The sequence below is a fragment of the Lampetra fluviatilis genome, chromosome 23 (assembly GCF_964198595.1).
Source record: "Lampetra fluviatilis chromosome 23, kcLamFluv1.1, whole genome shotgun sequence".
NCBI lineage: Eukaryota > Metazoa > Chordata > Hyperoartia > Petromyzontiformes > Petromyzontidae > Lampetra > Lampetra fluviatilis.
This window is the reverse complement of record NC_136297.1, coordinates 13,611,436-13,636,484: the sequence shown is the minus strand read 5'-3', so window position 1 is coordinate 13,636,484 and position 25,049 is coordinate 13,611,436. Positions and strand designations below refer to the sequence as shown.

Genomic DNA, 25,049 nt, shown 5'->3' with positions numbered 1-25,049 from the left:
TCCAGTTAAAAAACATTTTTATACAGATTGTAAAGTATAGAAGGTAACACCACTGCTTTCAAGTGCATTCCAGTCAGCATTTATAACTGCATATGAATTGCTTAAATAAGAACATGTGTGGGGAGAGATACATATGGGAAGTGATAAATGCATGTTTCGATTTAGTTACGTTCTTACGTTTTGCCGAGATGAAACCACAAGGTCATAGCCACCGTGCGAGTGTTGCTCGTGTCAGTACAAAAGTGATGATGCCTGATGCAGGCACGCTAGTCTTCGAACAGTACACCTTGGACCAAACTGCAACTAGATTATACGTGCATTTACATTCAATAAAAGCACGCTTGGCAACCATCAGAATCATGTATTGAACCTCGGCTTTGATTGAAAAACGTAATTTTCCCACCACACACACGGCAACATTTTATCATATCCCATCTTATGTTTGACAAGGGAATAAAACAATATTTTAAGCTACACATTGAAATAAAAGATTAACCAAATCCACAAAAAGTTCCTACTATTGTAGACATTACAATCGGTCGGGCCCTCATGAAGATTACTCCATAATACCAGCAGCAAAGCCGTGAGTGGAATGCACTTAACACTGTAGCCACCACACCCTCCACCTGGGACATGTTTTGTTGCTTGGCAAGAACCTTCATTTCATAAAGCTACATTGCCACCAACACAAAGCTAATTATTTATATTTATGCTAATTTACCGAGCACTCACCCAAAACTTACAACCTTTTTCAGGAGGGTTCTGCCAAGTTTTCACAGTTGGGGGTGCCGATTGCAATGTATAATCCCAATGAGCGATTCGTGATTTATTTTCGTGTCAGATTGCGGAAGTAAAGTGTATCAAAAACCCACAAACGTGCCAATTTATGACAGCTTCAGCACACAGCAATCCGCACACATTTAACAATTCAGTATGACATGTTTCTGGTAGTTACAACCAGTTTCATCAGGCAGTTGCTATACATCTGATTGACACTGCTGATGAAATAATGGATGTCATAACTGATAAAGTTTTCTGGAACGGAACCAATGCAGCTGAAATAATTTATTCCCAGAAGGCCTTGTGGCTGATGGGATGAGTAAAAAACACTTTTATTTGCATGTGGAGAGATACATGGGAAGAATTGTCTGCTTATTGACTGTTAAGAGACACATGGACTAGAGAGCTCTAGTTTCTTGTGAAAGCAATGTCTATGGGAGCACCTACATGTTGAGTTCTGTGCACTGCGGTTCACAGAACGGTCCGTAGCGTCCGTAGGAGTCTCGGCCTCGCACTGCAAAGTAGTAACGCTTGCCAAACCCAAACTGGGAGAGAGTGCACGCCATGGGCAAGCGCAATGCCTTGACCTCTCCCACACGCCGCCAGTGCATAGGTGGGCGCCCTGCCAACTCCTGATGGCACGCGTACAGGTAGAAGGCCTCTGCCGCCGCACAACGGTCGTCCGGGTTCCGTACATTCCAGCACAGCACGATCTGGGCGCTGGAGCGCGTCACCGTGAGTGTAGCCTTCTGTGGGGGCAGTGACTCCGCAGCCTCAGGGGGCAAAGGGCAAAGGGTGGACGGAGCGGGCGCTTCTGGGAGCGGCGGCAGCTGGGCGAGACACGGCGCTGGGGAAGTGGTGCGCTGGGTGGCTCCTGGAGTTTAACAACAGCAGCAAACTCCAGTTAAGTGAAGGTCGCAGAGGGTATTTAAAGAGAGGGGGCAACTTATCAGTCTCAATGTGTATACCTAGTGAATGTGTCAATCTAAATGTCTGTGTACCTAGATTTGGTTTTTAAATCGTTGCAGAGCAGACCAAAGAGCCTAAAATGTCAATTCGCTAGTAACAAACAGTACAATCAAAGCTGCAACACAGAAGTTAACAAGTTTGTTGAATTGCTAAAATAGGTGAAATGCCATGTTTGTGTTCATATATTGTGTTGCTTGCATTCTCCATGACGCTAAGGATTGATTACCTTACACAGTAAACCCTCTTCATTTGCAGATTTTTCTTTAACAAAACTCTCTTATCTGCGATTTTATATTTGCATACCAGTTTAACTTTCACGACTTTTCCTTTGATTTGCATCATGGGTGAAGCTACTGTAATTGCACGGTGCAGTAGTGTGCGGTGGCCCTCAAGCCAGCTGAAATTTTTACTCTTGAAAGAAAAAGTAAAAGGCAGAATAAAGGGATGAGCATCGCTGAAAAAGTAGAGTTGTTGGATAGACTTGCTTATGGTGAAAGTGTCTGATGTTGTCTGCCATTACATGGTAAACTAATCAAAAGTCGGATTTATGAAGAAAAACGAGAAGGCAATTTGGGAAAATGTAGAAGTGCACCGATGACCACCAAAAAAGTATCATCATTACACCCCCATCATCCAAGGTAAGTAATACTTGCAATTTTGCAGTATAATTTATGGATGTTTTGTATGATTTATTTGTAATATTGTACATTTTAATTAAGTGACTTGTCTATAGTATAAGATTAATGTTATGAAACTTACAATTTGTATCCTGTATCTTCAGTTAGATACAGAAACCTAACCACATTATTACAACATAAACAGTCTCTACATTCGCAAATTCTACTTTTGTGCAGATTTTCAAGAACCTAACCCTCCTGGATGTCGAGGCCAAACCGTTTCACCAAGCAGTGCTCACCTTGACCTTGTGACTCATCCTCTTCCGTGAGGTCAATGACTGCATCAGCTGACGATGAGACTATAGAGACGACCTGGAGGTCAACAATAATCTCAATCAATGAAATGACACCATGTATGCTTAATATCCCTGACAGTCACTAGCTCACATCACCAAGAGGAAAAAAAAAATGCAAGTGCCTTTGCCATTATTTTGAGCCTTCATTTGCAGTTCTCAAATGTATGTCAATAATTTCCTGTATCTTAATTCAGGAGCTTTCGTGACTGCAGGAATTATTCTTTGGTTCTTATCGGTTAAGTCACGTCTAAAAGTAAAATAAAATAATAAATTAAAATAATATTAAATTATTTTAATTTATTATTATTATAAAATAATATTAAATTATTTTAATTTATTATTTTATTTTACTTTTAGACGTGACTTAACCGAAAAGAACCAAAGAATAATTTCCTGTATTCCTTTCTATTCAATGTTATGTCATTCGAAAATCTGAGATGGCTAACATTTTCTCCACCCATTTATTTCCCGAACAAGAGCAATTGGGCTGAAGCAGGCCATGTCGCTCAAAGAAAACGGCCAGTGGTCGAGACTAACGATGGAGTGGCAAGCAAAGGAGTGGATGTATCCGAAAAGATGTCCACCACCATACAGAGACAGTGGTTAAATGACCTTGTGTGCAGGAGCTAGATGGATTGCTGCATTGAGACATCGTGAGAGCGACAGATCGTGGAGGTATTCAACCAGAAGTTGACTGATCATGGCTGATATCTTTAATAACTTGCAATTGCATACAACCATTGCTTGCAGGAACCACATTTCATTCAAACACCAGAATTATATAAAAACATAATATACAAATTGAAAACTCATTACCCAGATCTCTCTTGAGTCAATTGATCATCAGCTGGTCAGAAGATAATTAAAAGTTTAAGGTTTCTGCAGCCTTGACTACAATCCATAGTCTACCTCTATTTGGATAAGACTGCTTGTGTGAAAGCCTCAAGTACATCGACAGAATGTCAGACAATCCTTCATAAACCAGACTTACTGCTACACAGCCTGTTGCTGTACATGAGCTGCTGTGCAGCCTGTTGTCTGTTTTAAACAATTACTGATAATACACCCACAATCCCAAATAATCGAGCAGCCAGCATCAAACAGCACTCTAAATAGCTGTACTGTATTCAGTAATGTAGAGGGACAGGACATGGGGAATGAGGCAAATTGTCCTCTTATTTATTTTATACAATTCTCCAGTGACACTAAGGAATATTTTGTGTTCTGTATTAGTGGTGTATTTTGGAGAGAGGGTCCTTGCGTATTGTCTGCTATTTTACACACTTCTATTAACTCACTCTGTTGTTGTATCCTCAAATCTTGTAACTCAATTTTAACTCACTTCCCAATGTGGTATCGACTGCAAACTTGGTATACTTATTTCTAGATTTGAAGCTTTCATGACTGCAAGGATTCATATTCTTAGGTTTTTTCCGGTAAAGTCACGGAGGTAAAAAATTCAAATTAATAAAAGTAAAATAAAAATCACGACGTTTCGGAGGCAACACAAGCTTCCGTCTTCAGGTGGAACCGTCACAGCACGATAGCTGTATCAAGTGAGAGAAATTCCAAGAAACAGTATTTGTGTATATACTGGTTGAGGGTGGGAGGAGCCAAGGTAGGCCCTGAATATTATTTTTGTGAGGTTCAGTGCGGCTGAAGCACGCTGTTAGGAAAGAGCCTTTGTTGTGTAAACTAGGTGCGGATGATGTAAAGGTGCGTGTAAAAGGGACTGAGCGTTTTTATTATGTAGAGATGATGCGGCTGAAATCACTGCCAGGAAATGAGTCTTTGTTGTGTAGAATGGTTGACTGAGCCTATTATTATGTAGAGGTGGTGCGGCTTAAATCTCTGCCAGGAAATTAGTCTTTGTTGTGTAGAATGGTTGACTGAGCCTATTGTTATGTAGAGGTGGCGCGGCTCAAATCGCTGCCAGGAATGCTCCAAATGTGGTTAAATCTTTTTAGCATGGTTAATAACATCTTTCTACCATCAAAGGTTTGTACACGAGGCCATCCAAATATACAAACACAGACATAATTTCAACTGTGATGATGGGTACAAACTTAGTAATCATTGGAAAAATGTTATTAACCATGCAAAAAAGATTTAACTACACATTTGGAGCATTCCTGGCAGCGATTTCAGCCGCACCACCTCTACATAACAATAGGCTCAGTCAACCATTCTACACAACAAAGACTCATTTCCTGGCAGAGATTTCAGCCGCATCATCTCTACATAACAAAAACGCTCAGTCCCTTTTACACGCACCTTTACATCAGCCGCACCTAGTTTACACAAAAAAAGGCTCATTCCTAACAGCGTGCTTCAGCTGCACCGAACCTCACAAAATAATATTCAGGGCCTACCTTGGCTCCTCCCACCCTCAACCAGTATATATACAAATACTGTTTCTTGGAATTTCTATCACTTGATACAGCTATCGTGCTGTGACGGTTCCACCTGAAGACGGGAAGCTTGTGTTGCCTCCGAAACATCGTGATTTTAATTTTATTTTTATTTTACTTTTATTAATTTTAATTTTTTACCTACGTGACTTTACCGAAAAAACCTAAGAATATTGGTATACTTATGTCATACTGATGACAATACTATATTCTATCATAAAACAAAGATTTGTAAACAATCTTTTTTATATGTTATGTTTCGGCTTGGGTCTAATTGACCACGCTCAACTGACGTTGGCTGTAAATCGTTATGGCAAGCCTCGGGGCCACTTCCTGGAGTTCTTCCATGACTAGTAGGGTACATTTCATTAAAGCACGTTTAAAAAAAAGTTTTAAAAAATATTACTTATTAATGTGTTAGGTGCAAAAACACATTACGAACGAGCACCTCACCTGTTTGAGTTCCTGCAAATTGTCCTGCGGGTCATCATGTGGCATCTGCGTTTCTGCCACACTGCTGGACCCCCTGATTTGTGCAACAACTGAAGCGTCGGTCCTCTGCGAGGATGACACCGGGCAGTCCTTCACGTGGGCGGCCATGGCAATATCACGTGGGCCGGGCTGTTTCTCTGCCGTGGGAGCTCTTAACAGCCGCAGCAGCGGTGGTATTGCTAACGCAGCCCCCTCGGTTGCTTTGGAGTCGTGGCCAATCGCCAGCTTGCCTGGGGATCCCACGTGCCCAGGGACAACACGTCCAGATGTCTGGCTAGACTTTACGTCTGCACCGGTTGGCTCTTGGATCTGTGTGGATTGAGCCCCGGCTGGTGCGGAAGGGTCTGCGCCCACTGCCGTACGCCACGGTGAGCCACAGTCTGCGCTGCTGTTGGTTGCTGCGAGGTCAGGACGGGCGTCGCCCAATGTTGCGGGTTGGCTTGATTGCACGTTTTTGTCCTGCCGCGTGGGCGATAGTGCACGAGGTCTGCTTGAGCTTGGCACAACTGCAAGCCTCTGCGAGAGGTCCGAATGGCTTCCGGGGAGCTGCGAGGCCGCTGTGGTGGGGTTGGGCCGGCCTGCCAAAGCTGTTGAAGGAATCGGAATGAGAATTTAGAAATCCCACGCATAACGTAATTTACTATTCAGCATGTTGTTAGCCATCAATAGCAAAAACATGACACGAAATATGAATTTGCCTTGTTCTCAACAGAAGTCACTAATTAAATAAGTACACAATTTGCCTCCGCGTTTGTCTCTCCGCATGACATGTTTTTGTACAATTCACAAAAACAACTGATTTTCAAGGTTATAAGGTGCTGCATTATCTATTGTATCGCATATTAATTGCCAATTAATTTAACTCGTGGTGAAAAAAATACTTTGTGATGTAATACCATACTGTACGTGCATAGCACATAACACAAAAATTTCCCTCCACCACGTGAAGGGGATTTCCCCCGGTTTTTTCAGATGAAGAGGCAGGCGAACCTGCCCCATCGTCTGCATAACTCCACCACTGTTCATCCCAAGAGGCCTCGATCTGCAATCTCTTCAACCATCGCTGGTGAGTTTTATATAATTGTTTGAATTTATTATTAGTTCCGTGTAGGTCATCCGTTTTTCCGACGATATACACGTCTCTATAGAGGCTCCCACAAGGCGATGCAGGAGGGCGTGTGGCAGAGTTTGGCGCCAGTTATCATAGTGCGGTCATGTCGGTACAGTTGTCGGCGGTGAGTACAATGTCTCTAAAAACAATGGCGCTTTGCCTCTCTAAATAAAATGAACACTAACTGCTTGTGCGTTTCGAGATTCAGCAGTGAACGGGACACACCCTGCAACTTGCAGATGCTTCCGAAAGGGAAAGGGTTAAAATGTTTGTCTACTAAGACACATGCATTGTCACACATTTTTTTCCAGAAATGATGGCAAGGAATGCAACCCGATTTTAACATTGTCTACAGAAAATTAGTTTGCTTTACTTAATTTGGAGTGAAGTAGCATTTCCCAGGAACACATCCCTCATGTATTGCGGGGATTCCTATACTTATTTACTTTGTTAACAAAAGCAGGTGTTGCGTGGCTACAACGTAAAGGCATATATTAGTTTAAAAAGAGTAGTCACTTGATGCCGACCTGCTGTACCTGTGACTGCTGCAGCACGAATGACGCCAGCAGGAGAACCATGGCCAACGGTGACATTTGGACTTCCACTCCTCCTTTCAGAAGCAGCAGCACTTGCCATTCACACAGGCAACGCACACAAACAGGCAGCATTTTACTTATTAATTGTATCATTTCGATTTAAAGCTTTCGTGACTGCAGGGATTGATCTTCTTGGTTCTTTCGGTAAAGTCACGTAGAAGGGAAGTAATAAAATAATAAAAATAAAACATAATAAAATAATTCTCACGACGTTTCGGCCACAACGCAAGCAGCCGTCCTCAGGTGGAGAACAGGTCCGTCAAGTAGACAGAGTCTGAATGGCACGCTCCAGGCTTGGAGCGACTATTTATGCTGGGATGGAGGAGCGAAGAGCGTCTTGACGAAATAATTTGCATATCAAGAAGAATTTAGCATATTTATGGGAAATGCAGATATGCGATTAGCACTACTTGTGAAATGCGTAGGAGGTTTGGCGAGGGTTTAAAGTCATTATGCCCATGCATTATGCAGGATTAGCAGCATCAAAGGGAGGGAGTAAGGTCAGAATTAATAAAGGGAAGGAATGTTAATAATATGGCGTCGCAGCAACTAATATGCTTATTGACTATACCTTGTCATATTACACTATGTTTTATTCTACCCACTCAACTGTATAGCACACTGCTATATATTCACTATAAAATTACGATACTACAGTGATACCTCGGTTCACGAACACTTCTGTTCACGAACAACTCGGTTCACGAACAGAAAAGTTCATAAAAATATGCTCCGGTTCACGAACTCCACTTCGGTTCACGAACAGGAGCCGCGGCCATTTTAATGCTATTTCCAGGCTGTCACATGGTCGTGACTTCCTGTAGGAAGATCGTGGAGAGAAGAAGAGACGCAGAAAGAAGTACTGTGAGTACTGTGAAGACACTTTCAGTGACTTTTTGCTTTTTGGTGTGCTTTTTAGCACATACAGTACTGTACTACTGTACAATACTGTACTTACTGTATTGTACAGTTCACCCGTTTGAGTGCTTACTGAAGTCATCTCAAGCAAGGTTAGTGTTCTCTCTTTATACCTTACTATACTGTACAGTACTAATGTGTATTGTAATTTGTTTCATATTTGTGTGCTTCAAAAACCAAAAAAAAAGGTCAGAACGGATTAACCGGATTTACATTGAACCCTATGGGAAAATATGCCTCGGTTCACGACCAATTCGGTTCGCGACCAGAGTCAGTTCAAGAATTAAGTTCGTGAACCGAGGTATCACTGTATATATTACCTTATACATTGTATTAAACATTACACTTTAATAATATTTATTATATATGTTATACACTATACCATAAACCGTCACGTGAAAGGTACTAAGAGGAAGCAACGAAATATGTCAATGGGAGAATGGTGGTAGGAAGCTTGCAGCGGACCAACAAATCCATTCCCTGCAGAGTGCATATTTATAGTGATTATATAGCAGTGTGCTATACAGTTAAGTGGGTAGAATAAAACATAGTGTAATATGACAAGGTATAGTCAATAAGCATATTAGTTGCTGCGACGCCATATTATTAACATTCCTTCCCTTTATTAATTCTGACCTTACTCCCTCCCTTTGATGCTGCTAATCCTGCATAATGCATGGGCATAATGACTTTAAACCCCTCGCCAAACCTCCTACGCATTTCACAAGTAGTGCTAATCGCATATCTGCATTTCCCATAAATATGCTAAATCCCTCTTGATATGCAAATTATTTCATCAAGACGCTCTTCCGCTCCTCCATCCCAGCATAAATAGTCGCTCCAAGCCTGGAGCGTGCCATTCAGACTCTGTCTACTTGACGGACCTGTTCTCCACCTGAGGACGGCTGCTTGCGTTGTGGCCGAAACGTCGTGAGAATTATTTTATTATGTTTTATTTTTATTATTTTATTACTTCCCTTCTACGTGACTTTACCGAAAGAACCAAGAAGATGAATTGTATCATTATCATCCCAACTGTGGGGAGACATTTTTCTTACATTTGTGAATCACATTTGTTACCAAAAATGTTTAATAAAAATTCAAGCATTGACAGCACTTCTCAGCATTCTTGGTATGGCAGTCCTCCGATCGACGCAGAAAAGTTTACACTAAACCCTCGCGATTCAGACGTTTCGCACATTCCCGAGTTACTAAATGCATACTAATTCCCTATTCGCGACCTGACGGACTCCAGTATTCGACAGTGTACGTGCCAGACCACCGACACTGGGGAGGTACATGACGAATCTATGAAACTCTCTTCGAAGGTGAGACACACCCCCCACCTTGGCTGCTCGCTTTTTCGTCAGTCTTGCAGTAATCCCCTGTACCACAAATAGGTAGGTACAGTATAACCTTGCAGCTCCTTTGAGCTCGCTATTGTGCATTTACGTACTGTACTTGCTTGTTAAAAATCCCTTAATCATGGCTCCCAAGCATCAAATGAGAAAGGAAAGTGTGTCTTCACTTTCCTCTCTCATTGTATCTCCCAAGAAGTCGTCCTCCTTAATTCCTCACCATCACCACCACCATCATCATAAAATCATCATCAAAGGTGATTCAAACTTTGTTCTTTATCATTTATTTATTGTAGTAATTGTTATTAAACATTTACCATCTCTCCCCACTCATACCAGGAATGTAACCCCATTTTTAGCTTTGAACAAGGTTTCTGCATTCCTGAATTCTGCACTCGCGAGCATTTTCAATAACGTAACCTTCACGAATAGAGGGGTTTACTGTCTTCTCAAAGTAAAGCGGTCAAGTTGACTGATGATTTCACCACTCGCTCACTCACTTCAGTCAAGTTTACGGTTTAACCTATGATGATCATTGGCTCTTGGTGATGTTTAATATCAATCAGTTGCTGAACACAGGCCCATTGGCCCAAGATGTCAAGCAGCCAGGAACAAACAGTACCATTAATGTGGTAATAGATGAAAAACAAGTTTCTTGAACCGAGCAAGGTTATTGAGAACTTGGGGAAAGAGACGATGGAAGGGAATTCCCAAGGGCAGCAGTGCGAAGGAAGAAGCAGAAAGTATTAAGGACTGAAGAGTGATGGAGACACACAAAGGGAAAATTACACAAAATAATCACGTCATTGTGTAGAATAAGTAATAAAATAAATAAGCACACATATGCCTTCTTCCCATAGCTCTCCCTCCACATGAAAAATGTAATGTATTTGTTTCACACATCCCATCAGCGACATGGCTTTCCGGGAGCTAATGCTAAAACCGCTCAAGTTTTCCTGCAATGAACCCATGTTACCGAATGTGTGCACTCCCAGAAGGCCTTCTGGCTGAAAATGTGTAAGAATACTTTTAGTTTGTATGTAAAGGGAAAAATTAAGGAAGGAAGAAAATGGTCTGCCAAGTTATTTTGCTACTTATACATGTAATACATAAACATTAATGTATCACTACCCTCTATAACACATACAGGTTGGATGGGCCAGGCTGGGGTAGACGTAGTCGCTCCGAAACCTGAAAAACAGAATTAACTTTTGAAACATGTGTGCTGCTGTTACAGCAAGGCTGCATTCTACATCAATCTGCATGTGCACCACGTAATCACTCGTAGATATATATTTGTGTTTGCGTGTGATGTCTATTATATAGATGCGCAATGGATAAGTTAGAGATTTACCATGTATGTGCATGCCATCACTTGTTTGCTATGCATTCATCCACATCCTGGATATCAATCCAAACTAAAGTTCCATCGAGGGATGTTTTAACAGATACATTTTTTGACAGAAAACTTGAATGTTGCAATATATGCAGTGTAATCATTGCTTTCGTACCTGTGTATTTCCTGTTTGTCTTGTGCCTGTGTTGAGGGCATCTAGTGCTGCATTCAATTTCCATTGCAGACACTGCAAACTTGCCTGCAGTTTGACCACAAAATACATAGCACATACATTCTTATTCTTTGGGTCTTTCGGTAAAGCCACGTAGATGGATAAAATAAAAAAAAATGTACATACACAAGCAAAGTAACTAAATTATTTTCCTTGAAATACGACTAAGCTTACTATTCTCTTGTTGTTGAATGGCTTTAACCCTCCAAGAAAAACTATAGCAGCTTAATAATTATGGGTGCTATGTGCCAAACAGACAACAAGTCACCATGTTCATAGCTGGTTTCTGATTTCGGTACCGGTAACCGACTCAAGTGGAACGTGACAACGCATAGATTGGCTCACGCCGACGCGCTGACGCACAAACCACACGGCCGCCTAAGTCAACAAGTGGTTCATGTCCCACTCATTCCTCAGTTAAAAGGTGCAACCAAAAAATTGCTTTCTCACACCACTACTGCCAACAAAGGCCTCCACTACAGGGAGCTCGAGAAGGTATTTTCCAAAATAATGAAGAGGGTATTTGGTCTATTCTTCCAAGCTAACCAGACATCTTCGCACAGCCAATTGCCACAACAGCCTGTGTAGGCTACATAGGGACTTTTAGCTTGGTATGTGTGTGAGAGAGGGAAATCGTCTTTGGAGGGAGGGGGGGTATGTAAAGCATCAACTGTGACAAGATGGTTGGAGATGGTAACACCGTACACAAATGTTGGATTTTTCAAACGTCACATGCGCATGCAGTGGGTGTGCCCCCCCAGTCTTGCCTGTAAACTTGCAGTCAGACTCTCATGCCGTCTATTTCCTTTTTCCACAACCTCCAAACGCCGACTCAGCGCCTTCATTCTCTCGCCGATCACAGTGAAGTCTCGACCACCACCAAGCCTCGCGAGCAGCACTCTCTCCACCTCCTTTGCAGACCACATTTCCATAACAAATCATTTGCGTCTCATCAGCAACCAGGCTCGCTTGAATCAATGCTAGTGAACTGCCAAATGTTTATAGGCAAGAACCCTCTGTTAGTAACGGACCCCACATGGTTTTTTAATCCAAACCAACCTTCCGTGTAAGCTCTCACCTTTTCTACATCTAATTTGGGTACAGCCTTCCTTGTGCCCAGCAGAACGCACGACCCATTTGTCTCTGGGCGATCATCGTCACGCTTGACAATTTTCCCTTGTTTTTGTACAAGTTGCTCCTCAGCGGGTCTCTTTATCGACGGGTGACCACCTGGCAGTAGCAAAACCATTCAATCATTAAACAATTTATATATTTTTAACACAGTTGCTAAGCACACGTCCAAAGGCCCAAAAGATCAAGTGGCTAGCAACAAAAAGCATCAAAGTTGTACTAATTGAAGAGTTACACTTTTTATAAATCACCTACTCCCCACACTGTAGGTCACAACAACACTCATCCACACAGCAGGGCATTTTACTTCTCCATCTGCTGTATCCCCTACACAGCTCCACTTTGGAATTCCCTCCCCCATGGTCCCTTTTACCCACTCAAATCAACCTTGCTCAATTCATGACATGTGTTAACTCTTACCTATTACAACTTTGATCGTGCTGATTGTTGCTGGTCACTTGCTAGATTTGATCATCATCTTCAGGTGGTTTTCCCACCTGATGATGATTGCTTGTGTTGCAATCGAAACGTTGTGATTTAATTTCTTTTATTTTATACCTACGTGACTTTACCAAAAGAACCAAAGAGTATGGTCACTTGCTGTTTTGGGCCTTTAGGCCTGTGCCCAGCAATGGTATTGAAAAAATATAAAGATTACCGGTAACTAAGATAGTTAATACTGCATGCAGCTCTACCTGTGGTGCTGAAAGGAACTGAAGTAGATGTTGCATCGGGTGCACAATCTCTTGCTGCAACACCTTCCGATTTGTAATCCGCCGAAGCTGCATTAGTACTCCACGATGACACAAGTCCCGCAGAACAATTCTGGTGGGCCTTGCTCACTGCCACCACGTTGTCCTTCGTTGAAATTGCCTCTGTAGTACCGCCTAACCATTTAATCTCTGGAGGCGGATCGTTCTGTGTACTGTGTGCCACGGCTTGCGCAGATGGCCTTGTGCAGTCTGTGCCGTCACCCTGTGCATTCTTTTCTGTCAACATCGCAGTGCATTGTTTATTTGCACTACATTCCGGTGCACAGTCTTGCATCACACTGGCCACAGGCTCTGCAGCAGAACTTTGTTCAAAGCCACGTTCTAGAATCCCCAAAGCAATATCTTGGACCAAGCCATTGCATGCCGACCCTGCACCTCGTCCACAACCCTCATCTGCTCCTTCTCTTGGATATAATTTATCTTCTTGAACATCGGACCTGAGAGATGACACCAACTTTGTTGCCGAATTTGCCTTGTCCTCCAGCTTAGCAGCAATGTTATTGTTTTCCATTCTCACAGTTGACTTCTCATTTGACTCCTCACAGATATCCATACTCTCTGCATGGCTCAAATTCGGTTGCGCATTCACACCAGTATCTTTCTCTAGCATGGCTTGTATGTTTGTGTGTACTTGGTGCAAGTTTGCGTCCGACATGTGCAAATAGGTAACATCGCAAGGACCGCCAGTGCTGTTGTGTTCAGGTGAAACGGAACTAGTAGAGTCATGGGTCACTTTGGAAGGACGGTCCTGATTGGTTCTGGACATAGACAATTCATTATCATCCAAACCACAATTCTCCTTAAAATTGTCTAAATTAAGTTGAGCAAGTGGTGCTTCTTTTTCAAAAGGCAAATTTTCATTTTGGCCTCCCAATCCTGTCTCTTGTTTATTGATGGCAGATGAAACAGTGGAGTCACTACTGGTGGATTCCAGTCCAGCAGATATGGAACCAACACATTGATTTACTTTAACGTGGCGGTCATGAGCACCAAGTGACTGCTCAATCTTGAGTGCATCTCCTCTGGTAATATCCAGGCAGTCTCTGTCATGATCAGACATCACTTCAACATTGCTATCATCAAAGCTTAGGGTGCAACCATTCTTGCCGTTACCAACTTGAGGCTGAGCAATGCCTATTACATTGGCCTCTCCCCCATTCACATCACATTGCTCTGTTTTAGCTCTCAAGTCCAAGTCACCTTGTTGACGTTGGTATTTAATTTGATGGCCGAGGTCCAAGGAAGACACGGCTGCAGGTTTTTCTTCTGGGGTAAAACCAGTCAAAGATTTGCCTTCTGAATGACTTCCGTGGCAGGTAATCAAAAATGACTGTGTTTCCTCCAATCGGGTCCACTCCACTTTGGTTTTCAACTTTGTGTTCTCCGTTCCCAAATGGATTTCTATTCCACAAGAGATCACAGAAGCAAGGCATAAGCATATACACTTTAGCATACCGCAATTCAGAGGGGTGTAACAACACACCAATGAAATAACATCATACATTATGCTTATGCTACATACATCAGGTCACACAATTACATCCATGTTTTACGATTGCCATTCTGTAATTGGTTCATATTATTATTATTCTTTTTACAAGTGAAAATACCCCCCCACCCCGGCTGCCACCCCTCTCATCCCCACATTCACACCCCAAGGTGCCCCTCCTCTCACGTGCATGGGAGCACGTGGCAATATATGTTTGGGGGCACACCAAGCAATAGGAAGACCATTCAATAACCACAGCTCTCAAAAAGCCGCATAGCCGTCGTCACCATAACAAGTGCCGTTAGCAAGCACCTATGAAGGACGTTACCACACATGAGGGCGTGGGGTGGCAAACACCACGCCTGGCCACCTTTGTCTCCCCAGTGGTAATGTTTACAACCAGTACTTTGTTCTCATAATAAGGCTGAGTCGACCTAGGGAAAGCCCAGGACTGGTTCAGATATTCGTCACTGATGTTGCTCATGAGCAGGAATTGAACACGGGTTGCCAGGTTCGTTGTAATGCGCTAACCACTGCTCGCCAAAAAAATACACACATATCCAATACCCGCCATACGCCATTAAGTGACGGTGACGTCACCACGGTGCGTGTGCCATGCCAGGAGCACTTTGAGGCCACGTGAAGTCTCGAAGGCTCGCTGACAGGAGGTCTCAGGACAGACCCAGGTGCCAAGGTTTGGCTGAGATGACTGATAGATGCACCAGCTGTACCTGCCACTTTGCCAACTTGCTGCATTTTAGCTGCCCAGGGCTCCGCTCGTTGTTGCGAGCATCGCTCCTCTGCCCTCCATTGTGGCTGGAGGGCGACTGCCTCCAACTGCCCAGCAGCGTCCTTCACGAGCCTCCTCCATAGAGGCCGATCTTGACACCGCTGGTACCAGTCGTCGGCAAGTCCTCTCAGCTCCACATCCTCCCATACCGCATCAGTCCATCTCTTCTCCAGCCGATGTCGTGCCCGTTTAGCCCCCTCTATGCGGCCAAACAAAAGCTGCTTGGGCATGCGGTGGCTGGGCATGTGGGCTGCTAGTGCTGCTTGTTTTTGTGAGCGTCGCTCATCCATTGTTGGAGAGCAAATACCTGATTCACGTGCCCCATCCAGAGGCCGATCTTTACACCACCAGTAGCAGTCATCAGCAAGTCCACTACGCTTCACATCCTGCTGAATCACATCAGCCCATTTCTTCTCTAGCCCATGCCTCACCCGTTTAGCCCCCTCTCCCCTGCCAAACAGAAGCTGATTGGGCATGCAGTGGCTGGGCATGCAAGTGTAGGGACAGTGTGGAGAGAGAGAGAGACAGTGCGTGTGTGTAAACAACGCGGGTGCAGGGACAGTGCATGGCCAAGTCGTCATGATGGATATTACAGGAGGGAACCATCAGGGAAGTTTGGGATTGGCCAAGACAATTTGAGAAAGGGAGCGTGGACGGGGGCGGAGCGAGGCCACGCCGGGGGGATATAAGGCGGCAGGGCGAGGGTGCTCGGGGCTGCCGTGGGATTGGGATGGACTGCCTCCACGCTGTCGTTGTCTTCGGGCCGTCGCTGTCTCTGCATCGTCGCTGTCTTCGTGTCGTCGCTACTTGGGTGCTGTCCTAGCCGAGTGTGTTATCCTAGCCCAAGGACCTGTATGTTAATCCTAGCCCAAGTATTTTAGGATACGAGACCACGTTATCTGCGCGACATGTCTTAATAAATAAATAACAAAGACAATAAGTTGTCCGAGTTATTACAACTGTTGTCAGAAGATGTCGATAAACCACTTAACTGCGACCTCGGATGAAGTGGAGGCTCCTCCCCAGGCAGCCCCGGGAAAAGGGGCCCCGGTGTACGAGCCCCTAGGCACTGCGGGAGCGACAGCAAGGACGGAGGAGGAGGGGGCTGCGGGCCAGCAGCCTCGGGCCGCAGAGGGATGGCGAGAGGTGGCAGGGAGGCTGGACCTGCTCCTCGTGGCCGTCACGGGACTCTTCCCTGCTGCTGGGCTTGACGGCGGCGCCAACGGGAGCCGCGGAGGCCACGCGACGGGGATCCGTCAAGGAGACGGGGCGGACGGCGGCTGCCGTTGTTGCCGCGGCCCAGCCTGCGCATGGTCTGCCGCCATTGGACACGTGGCGGGGTCCGCGTAGGGGTGGCCGTCATCGGCCCCGCGGCCGAGGCCATGCAAGCGCCGGCCGCCGCCTTCCATGCGGCGGAGCCCGCGTAGCCACCAGCCAATAACCCCAATGCAGCGGAGCCGGCACAGTTGCTGGTCACCATATTCCACGCCGCAGAGCCCGCGCGAGCGGGGGCGGCCATCACCCACGCGGCAGAGATCGCGTGGTCACTGGCCGCCATTTTCCCGGCGGGGGAGGTGGTGCGATCAGAGGCTGCCATTTCGTTGCCAACCGCCATTTCGCTGTCAACCCAAGGGGCCGTGGCTTCGGCTCCGTCCCCGATGGTGCAGGCAGGAGCAATGAGTCGATCAAGGATTGGTGCCTCCCATCAGGGAGTTTGAGGCAGCGGGGGCCGACTGGGCCACCTTCATCCGGCGTTTTGAGGCGGCGTTCTCCTCGGTCGAGTGGACGGAAGACGAGGCCTTGCGGGCCTTACCCACAGCCCTCCATGACGATGCTCCTGCAGCATTCCGAGCCATCCTTCAAAAGCGGGCCACTCTTTGTCAGGAATACGGGGAGATGGCAGCTGTCTTCGATCCTCCATTCAACGCGCGGATGAAATTCCTGCAATGGAGGCGAGGGGAGGCCGAGACGTCCCTCGCTTACCGTAGTGCACCGATGGTGCTGGGGCAGGTGACACACCTGCGTATGAATCCGGCGGCGATTGACTAACGATGGAGAAGTTGTTGGGGCTGGCACAAGAGAAGGGGATTGTGCGGCCCGTCGTCGAAGAGGAGACACAGACGTCCCTGTGGGTGGCCAGATGCCTGCAGGCCCACGAAAATATGACCCGGCGGACCCCGGTGGTCGCGTGATCTGATTCCATCTGTGAAGGATGTCGTTCCTAACTTACAGTATCCTGGAGTCTAAAAATTGAGTTGCATTTGTGGTGATTGCTACATTGGAGAAACGAAACGTCATGTTTCTGATCGTGTCCGCGAGCACAAGTCAGATCTGAAACACGGCAGAACTGATTCTTCGGCCGTTGCCGATCATTGCTACAACTCGGTGGGCTCTCATGAAATTGTCTTTTCTGAGACCAAGGTTCTCTGCAAACCTCCTGGCTACCATCAAATGTTTGTACACGAAGCCATACAAATATACAAACACAGACATAATTTCAACCGTGATGATGGGTACAAACTTAGTAATCATTGGAAAGATGTTATCAACCACGCAAAAAAGACTTAATTACACATTTTTGGACCATCTTATCTGACAGGCACTATTTTACTTTACTTTACCGAGTGTTAACATCCCCAGTGTTTAACAGTACTCTCTTCATTGTTCAGCCAGCACTGGTATAAACATGGGCATTTTCGTTCTTTTCTATCATGTGTATCAACAGGTGCTTGTACACACACATGTCCACGTACACTTGCACCACACTCTCTTTTGGCCTCCCCCTCTCTGTCCAATGCGTTGGCGTGTGCAGCAGTAGTTGCTTGCGCACAACCACGTCCACGCAGTCGACGTGTACCACGTCGTGCATTCTTTTGGCCCCGCCCCCCCTCCCCCTCCCGATGCGTTCTACGTGGCACGTCGTGCCGTCTTTGAGCCCCGCCCCCCTCCCTCCCGATACGTTCCATTCATTGGCTACCACATTCTGATGAGCTCCGCCCCCCTCTCCTCCCCCCTCAACTTGCTTTTAAGGGATTACATCTTGAATCATTGCCTCACTTGATGCAGTAAATCTGGCTGTGACGGTCCCACCTGATGACGGAGACTTGTGTTGCCTCCGAAACGTCGTGATTTTTATTTTATTTTACTTTCATTAATTTTAATGTTTTACCTACGTGACTTTACCGAAAAAAGAATAGTCATCTATAATTTGTTGCCCTTAAGGGATCCTCGTATTTCACCGGTGGAAAATGCGTGTTGCGGCTAACGGGGGGAGTATGGGCATCGGATAGAGGCACGTGTAAGAAAAGGGGAATTAGAGGTGTCAGGGCCCGTGTTGATTTCAAAAAGGCGGTGCCTTGCCTCTTCGGAACAGCCTTTTTGGGTAGGATGCCCTTGAAAATCTTCACGGATCAACTTAAAGCTTTGGTGACTGCAGGAATCCATACTCTTAAAACAATGATCAGCCACGGCAGAGGTGTTGGTTGTACCGTGTTTCAGATCCGCCTTGTGTTTGCGAACACAGTCTGAATGTCTCAGACCGTGTTCGCAGGAACCGTCTCACATTGACATGCTAATCTATAATCTCTAGTCTCACATTGACATGCAAAATCTCTAATCTCGAGCAATACAATGGCTTCTTCAGCACCATAACTGTGGGGTTACATTAACAGTTTGACATGCTAATCTCTAGCAATACAATGGCCGAGGTATACCTAGTTCAGCGATCTTACATTTACTTGCAAATTCCATCTCTAACCCCGCCCACTTACCCTTGGGTTGTACCCATCTCAAAGCTTTATAACCTTTGGCTGCAGTAGCTCTCTCACTATATTTCTTCTTGCCTCAGCAGTCCGCCTGCTGTATTTTTTCACCTAAAGACGATTGCTTGTGTTGCGATCGAAACGTCGTGATTTTTTCTTATTTTTCTATCTACGTGACTTTACCGAAAAACCCAAAGAGTATGATAAACTGGAAACAAACTTTTCAAAACCATTTTTAATCGATTGATCAGTGTCCAGTTAAAGTGGTTTTCGGTGCACCTGAACAGCACCCGAAACCAACTGGTTCAACACCATGACGTTCACTGTATCTAAATTTTTTTTAACTGTTATTGTATTTGTAATAGCTGCAACTTCAGAAATATTACACCTCTTAAAAAGGGTATGGGATCAGGGGGGCGTAGAGTAGGTTTGTACCATTGCCATGCTTGTCCAGCAGGCGGTGCAGGGACGAAAGTTGAATGCGGTTACTGCTCTGAGTGCTCTTCCTTGCTCGAAACACGCGAGGGGCTGAAGATTGCATCTGCCCAGGAGTGGAGGAGAGTGCCGTTCCGCAGCACGAATCCGTCATCTCGAGAAGCTGCTGAAAAGCAACAGGCAACACCAGAAACAAGTACTGGCAATCAGTCAGGGATCCATCAAAGTCAAGAGCAGCGATTCCCAAACTGTATAGATCGGCACACCACTGTCAACCTTCAACAACATTCACAGGCCACACACAGTGCAGTCACAAAATATGGCGTTTTGGTAAAAAATAAATAAAATGCTATCTGCAACAGTCCCACGGACCACACCTAAACAGGCACTCCCTCGTTCAACCACACCCAAATAATAACCGCCTTTCACCACCAGTGGTGGTGACGTCACCACGGCGCCTGTACCAGGCCAGCTGCAGCCCAAGGCCACGTGAAGTGTCTCTAGGCTCACTTGCATGTGACGGGACAGACGCAGGTGCGATTGGTTGACTGTGCTCCCCACAGTGCCAACTTGCTGCATTTTAGCCACCCGGCGCTCCGTTCATTGTTGTAAGCCTCTGCCCTCTGCCCTCTGCTGTGGTTGCATCCAACTGCCCAGTAGCGTCCTTAACAAACCTCCTCCTACAGAGGCCAATCTTGACATCGCCGATACCAGTCATCAGGAAGTCCAACCAGGTCCACATACTTTTGTACTGCATCAGTCCAGGTCTTCTCTAGCCCGTGCTGTGCCCGTTTAGCCCCCTCTATCCAGCCAGACAAAAGCTGCTTCAACATGAAGTGGCTGGGCATGTGGGCTAGATGACCCTGCCAATGCAACCCCCCCAGCCAGAGCTCAGATATCTTCAGGATATGTGAGCGCCTTGCACAATCCAGTCTGGTTAGACCCAGGATGGATCGTAGGCAAGCCAGCCTGAATGTTTCAAAACGGCACAGATGTTTCTTCAAAGGGATGCACGTTTTTTCAAGCATAAAGAAGGGAGGACATAAATGTGGCTGAGGAGACCCCGAGCTCCTTATGGAGCAATAAGCCAGGTAGCTTCGACACAGTATTAACCTCACCTAGGCATCGATCAGCCTCCCAATGTATCAATACCAGATGTGAATTCCTCCGGTGTACCCATCTCGAACAAGAGCAGATGCTAAATAGTGTAGGGGCCAAAGGATATCCCTGTCCCACAGCCTTGGTGACCACAGGTCGGGAACCACTATTCTCTAACAGTTTAAACACATTTGAAACCTTCTTTGGCCAAACGTAGACCTTTATTTATTTGAATGTAACTCTTATCCATGACCCTATTATCAAAGACTCCTATTATACACAGTAGCAGGAGGGTCCACTTGAACTCCTATTATCTGGAGGCCTTATTCTTCCTATTAGCCAGGCGTACCCGAGTCACATAGAAAATAAATCCTCTTTTCCCGTAAAAAAAATGGTTAAGAAAAAATGCAGTGAATAGAGCAAGTTCACTGTACTTATTTTGTTCATGAGACAACACAAATACACTCAAAGAGACACACAAAGATAGAAAGACACACAGATATGGACAAAAGGACAGATATACACTCCCGATTAAAACGTTTTATTACAAGCTTTTATTTAACTCACTCTGTCTGTTATATCCTCAACTCTGTCTGTTGTCGTATCCTCAAATCTTGTAACTCAATTTTAACCCACTTCCCAATGTCATATCGACTGCAAACTTGGTATACGTATGTCATACCGATGACAAAACTATATTCTATCGTTAAAAATTCAAAATACATATTTTTAAACGATCTTTTTTATATGTTATGTTTCAGCTTGAGTCTAATTGTCCACGCTCAACTCACGTTGGCTGTAAATCACCATGGTCCCTTGAGTTATGGCAAGCTTCGGGGCCACTTCCTGGAGTCGTGGAGTTCTGCCATTACTCGTACGGTACATTTCATTAAAGCGTGTTTTAAAAAAAGTATTTTTAAATATTACTTATTTTACCAGGTAAGGCCCACTGAGCTATATAGCTTTTTCAGAAGCAACATGCTCACAAATGATCGCTCAACAAATTGGCTATCATATGGAAATGTATAGCAGCCAAATACTCGGTTTAGTTTGTTGTTCTTCCCCCACAACTCCGATTCACACAGCGACTACGAACGGTGCGAAAGAAATGTGTTTTTCAAGTTTGAGGAAAAAAACGGAGGACCCAGGGAAAAATCTACACGACCACGAGGAGACCATGCAAACTCCAAATATACAGGTACCAGGATCAGGATCGAACCCACGACCTCCTGTAAACCAGGCAAGGTAGCACAGACACTGAGACACACAAAGACTGGGGGACACATACAAGGAGGCAGTCACGGAGACAGACACACAGAGACAAAGTCAGAGAGACAGAAACATACCTTTCCTGTAAGAGGGCTTCGACAGGACATGAATACGTACAGTACACTCATGTACTGTAACACCCACCACACCTTTGTCTCTATCGGTGGCTCTGTACCTGTTGCTCAAATGGAGACTTGGTGCTTTCAACGACCCCCATTGCATTTTAAAAACTTGCGTTTAATTATCTGTGGTTTTTTCGCAGATAGTCGTCGTCATGATTGTTTACCCCGCAGATTAAGGTTAAAATGGCGATTTTAACCTTAATCCACAAGAGGTGTTTTTGGGTTAGATTACGTAAATGTGTCGTTAAACCCACCACCACCCGACACAGCCAATTAGTAAGGTTTCTTACGTAAACAAAACATGCCATTTAGTTACTTCAGCATACCGGTCGTCAGCAAACAAGTTTCTTGCAAAAATAAGGTTATAAAAAAAGCTTAGGAAAAGACCTGACTGGAGGGAAATACAAACGGAGTATGAAAAAAGCAGAAAGAGAAGTGGATTATATATGTATATGTTGAACTTCTTTTGCACCATACGGAGCTAACCTTGTTAATCGGTGGGGGGGGGGGGGATGACAAACTAAACACAAAAAGCAGTTCTAAAGAAGTTAGTTTCAATCTAGGCGGTGACCTGCAGTGAGGTGACGACGACATTGATAACGGATACTCAACCCCCGGCCATAGGAACGTGTCATGTTCATCACTGGTCCTGCTGGGCTGTAAACAGGGATCACCGATGCCTCGATTATCGTCATCATTCTGCCTCGAGCGAAACGCAGCACGTGACCGTCGAGGAGCAGACCAAGTGGAGGGTTTTAACACTGCACGTGGGTGGAGGCGTTCCCCCCACGCCCACGTGGTGGTGGTGCAGCGGGCCTGGTCTCCCGCCAGCCGCCGTCTCCAGGCGCACTTTCTATTTTAAGCCACTCGCACACAACATGTCGGCACCACCGCCATCTTGGTCCAGAGGCAGTTCACTGAAGGAATCAATGAGATCGGCTGCTGATGCTCACACGTTGCCTTACCAAGGGGACTCATTATAAAAAATGTAAACAATGAAATGTACAACAGATTTTCTTTCTAATAAAATCAAATATGGTGCTGCCATGGTGTTGGTTGCTGGTTCGATCTCCCGGCGCGGCAGTGGGAATAACGGTGCAAGTTTTTGACCCCCCCCCCCCGTCATCCTTCACAGTCTAAACGAGTATAGTCGATCGGGCAGGTCGCTTGTCAAGATATCTGGTCAGCATTGCAAAGTCGACACCGTCTTGAGATCCCCCCCCCCCTGTAGTGGAGTGGCCGCTGCTGCTGCACCTTGTCATTGAGGAACGAGGGAAAACGAACCACGCGGTGACTTTGGCCGCCATGCCGTTTGTACGTTCGTGCAGTGCGACCATCAACACTAAACTGTGGCCGCTTCGAGAACGGCGGCGGCGATTCTTCTTTTTCTTCTTCTTCTCTGGGTGACCACCTCCACCACGCGGTCGGCTGCAAGCGAAGGCGGCCGCCCTGGTGCTGCTGCTGGTACAACTTGCCCCTACGGCACGGAATGTGGAGTTCCCTGCCATAATCGTCTCTTCTCAAGCTATCATCATAACCCCTGCTCAGTTCAAGTGTTCACGCTTACCCGATTGCAGCATTGGTGGTGCTGTTTGTTACTGGCCGCTTAACATTTTCTACTCTTGGGCCTGTGCTCAGCAGCTGTCTACAGCAGACAACGCGCCGCGTATTGTACTCGCGGACACGAAGAGGACGCCTGAGGCAGCGATAACTCACAACAGCGATGATGGCCAGGCCGCCACGGGCCGCTGTGTAACGCCACGAGCAGCAGCAGCAGCCCCTGGCTCTGAGGGGTCGCGCTGCACGGGAAGAGGAACGAGGAGGAGGTGAGGGGGGTGATCTCACCCGAAGAGCGGCGCCGCGGCCTCCTCGCTACGCCCACAGACGACCCGCGGGGACCATTGCGCCGTCTCCTCCTCCTCCACTCGCCACTCCGTCTCCGGCTCCACGCCTAGTCCCCTCCCCCGGCGCCTCCTCGCCCCGCGGCGGCCGAGGGGAAGAAGACGCCGTGCGCCTTGCGGCTACGCACGGCGCGGCGGCCCAGGAGCCAGGGCCGATGAGCACGAAGAGTGGCGAGGAGTGATTCGTGGCCACGGCCCCGCGACACACAAAGACCTCCAAAATGGCGTCGCGAGGGAAGAAGAAGAGCGGGGAGAGAGACTCCCCCTACAGGGAGACAGCGGAGGCAGCGAAGAGGACGGAGGCCGAGGCAAGGAAGAGCGGCAGACTGAGCGGGAGGACTGCGGAGAGACGGAGAGAAGAAGCCGGCGGCGCCCTGCAGGCAGGCAGAGTGGGGGGGGGGCTCAGTCGGTGTCTCCCCCGACTGCCCACGAGCCACCGACTACAGCATCAACGTCGTTATCATTCCGCTCGTTTACCCAGCAAAGCCCGAGTCTCACTGCTTTTTTCAGGAGGGTGATGCCAAGTGTTCGCAGAAAGAGGCTACGAATGCTACGCGTTTTCAAATAAGAAATGTGTAATATTCGAATAGAGTGAATATTTACCTTAACGCTGGCGCACAATGGTCCACTCTTCTTTGAAAGACATCACGGGATATTTAACATCCACTCTGCGTGAAGTAGGCGACGCATGGTGGTGAAGTTGTGGTGAGTACACAGCAGAGATGATCAGGGCGGCCTGCGGGAGTCGAACCGCGAGGCTCCGCAACAAGCGGCTTGGGCCAGGTCCCCGCCCCTAACGATCCGATCCAGGAACCACTTAACTGAACATAACGATCCGATCCAGGAACCACTTAACTGAACATAACAATCCGATCCAAGAACCACTTAAACTGAACATAACGATCCGATCCAGGAACCACTAAACTGAACATAACGATCCGATTCACGACTTACGCTGTGGCAGCGGTGAGACGCGAGAGAATCGATTCGTGAATCTGCTTATGAGGAATCGTTACATTAATGTAAATAAACTACCTTGAAAGGACAAACTAGTACGTGACGTTTCGGGCGATGATCCTGTCCAGTGGACGAGGCGACTCGTCA

The 25,049-nt window shown here is 46.1% G+C and overlaps 1 protein-coding gene across 8 annotated transcripts; it reads right to left on the bottom strand.

The window, feature by feature from the left end:
• Window positions 1–24,741, bottom strand: LOC144940845 (uncharacterized). Of its 8 annotated transcripts, none has more exons than XM_078867328.1 (12): window positions 24,549–24,741; window positions 23,890–24,319; window positions 19,556–19,718; window positions 13,003–14,481; window positions 12,255–12,406; window positions 11,944–12,087; window positions 11,120–11,203; window positions 10,756–10,799; window positions 7,264–7,364; window positions 5,587–6,212; window positions 2,666–2,738; window positions 1–1,654 (listed from the first exon to the last, which is right to left on the bottom strand). In XM_078867328.1, exons 3-12 carry the CDS (start codon window positions 19,707–19,709, stop codon window positions 1,224–1,226), a joined length of 3,288 nt encoding a protein of 1,095 aa, XP_078723454.1. In that variant the 5' UTR covers window positions 19,710–19,718; window positions 23,890–24,319; window positions 24,549–24,741; the 3' UTR covers window positions 1–1,223. The 8 variants fall into 8 exon arrangements, with proteins under 8 accessions (XP_078723454.1, XP_078723455.1, XP_078723458.1 ...); XM_078867329.1 differs by having other exon boundaries at window positions 23,890–24,284; XM_078867332.1 differs by lacking the exon at window positions 23,890–24,319 and having other exon boundaries at window positions 19,556–19,721.
• Window positions 24,742–25,049: the final 308 nt, after the last annotated feature.

Excerpts from the sequence above, each read along its gene's own strand:
- LOC144940845 (XM_078867328.1), bottom strand. The coding sequence starts at position 19,709 with ATGACGGATTCGTGCTGCGGAACGGCACTCTCCTCCACTCCTGGGCAG. Across the intron at positions 10,800-11,119 it reads GACAAACAGGAAATACACAG|GTTTCGGAGCGACTACGTCT; the intron begins GTACGAAAGCAA and ends TCTGTTTTTCAG. Across the intron at positions 1,655-2,665 it reads GGATGAGTCACAAGGTCAAG|GAGCCACCCAGCGCACCACT; the intron begins GTGAGCACTGCT and ends GTTAAACTCCAG.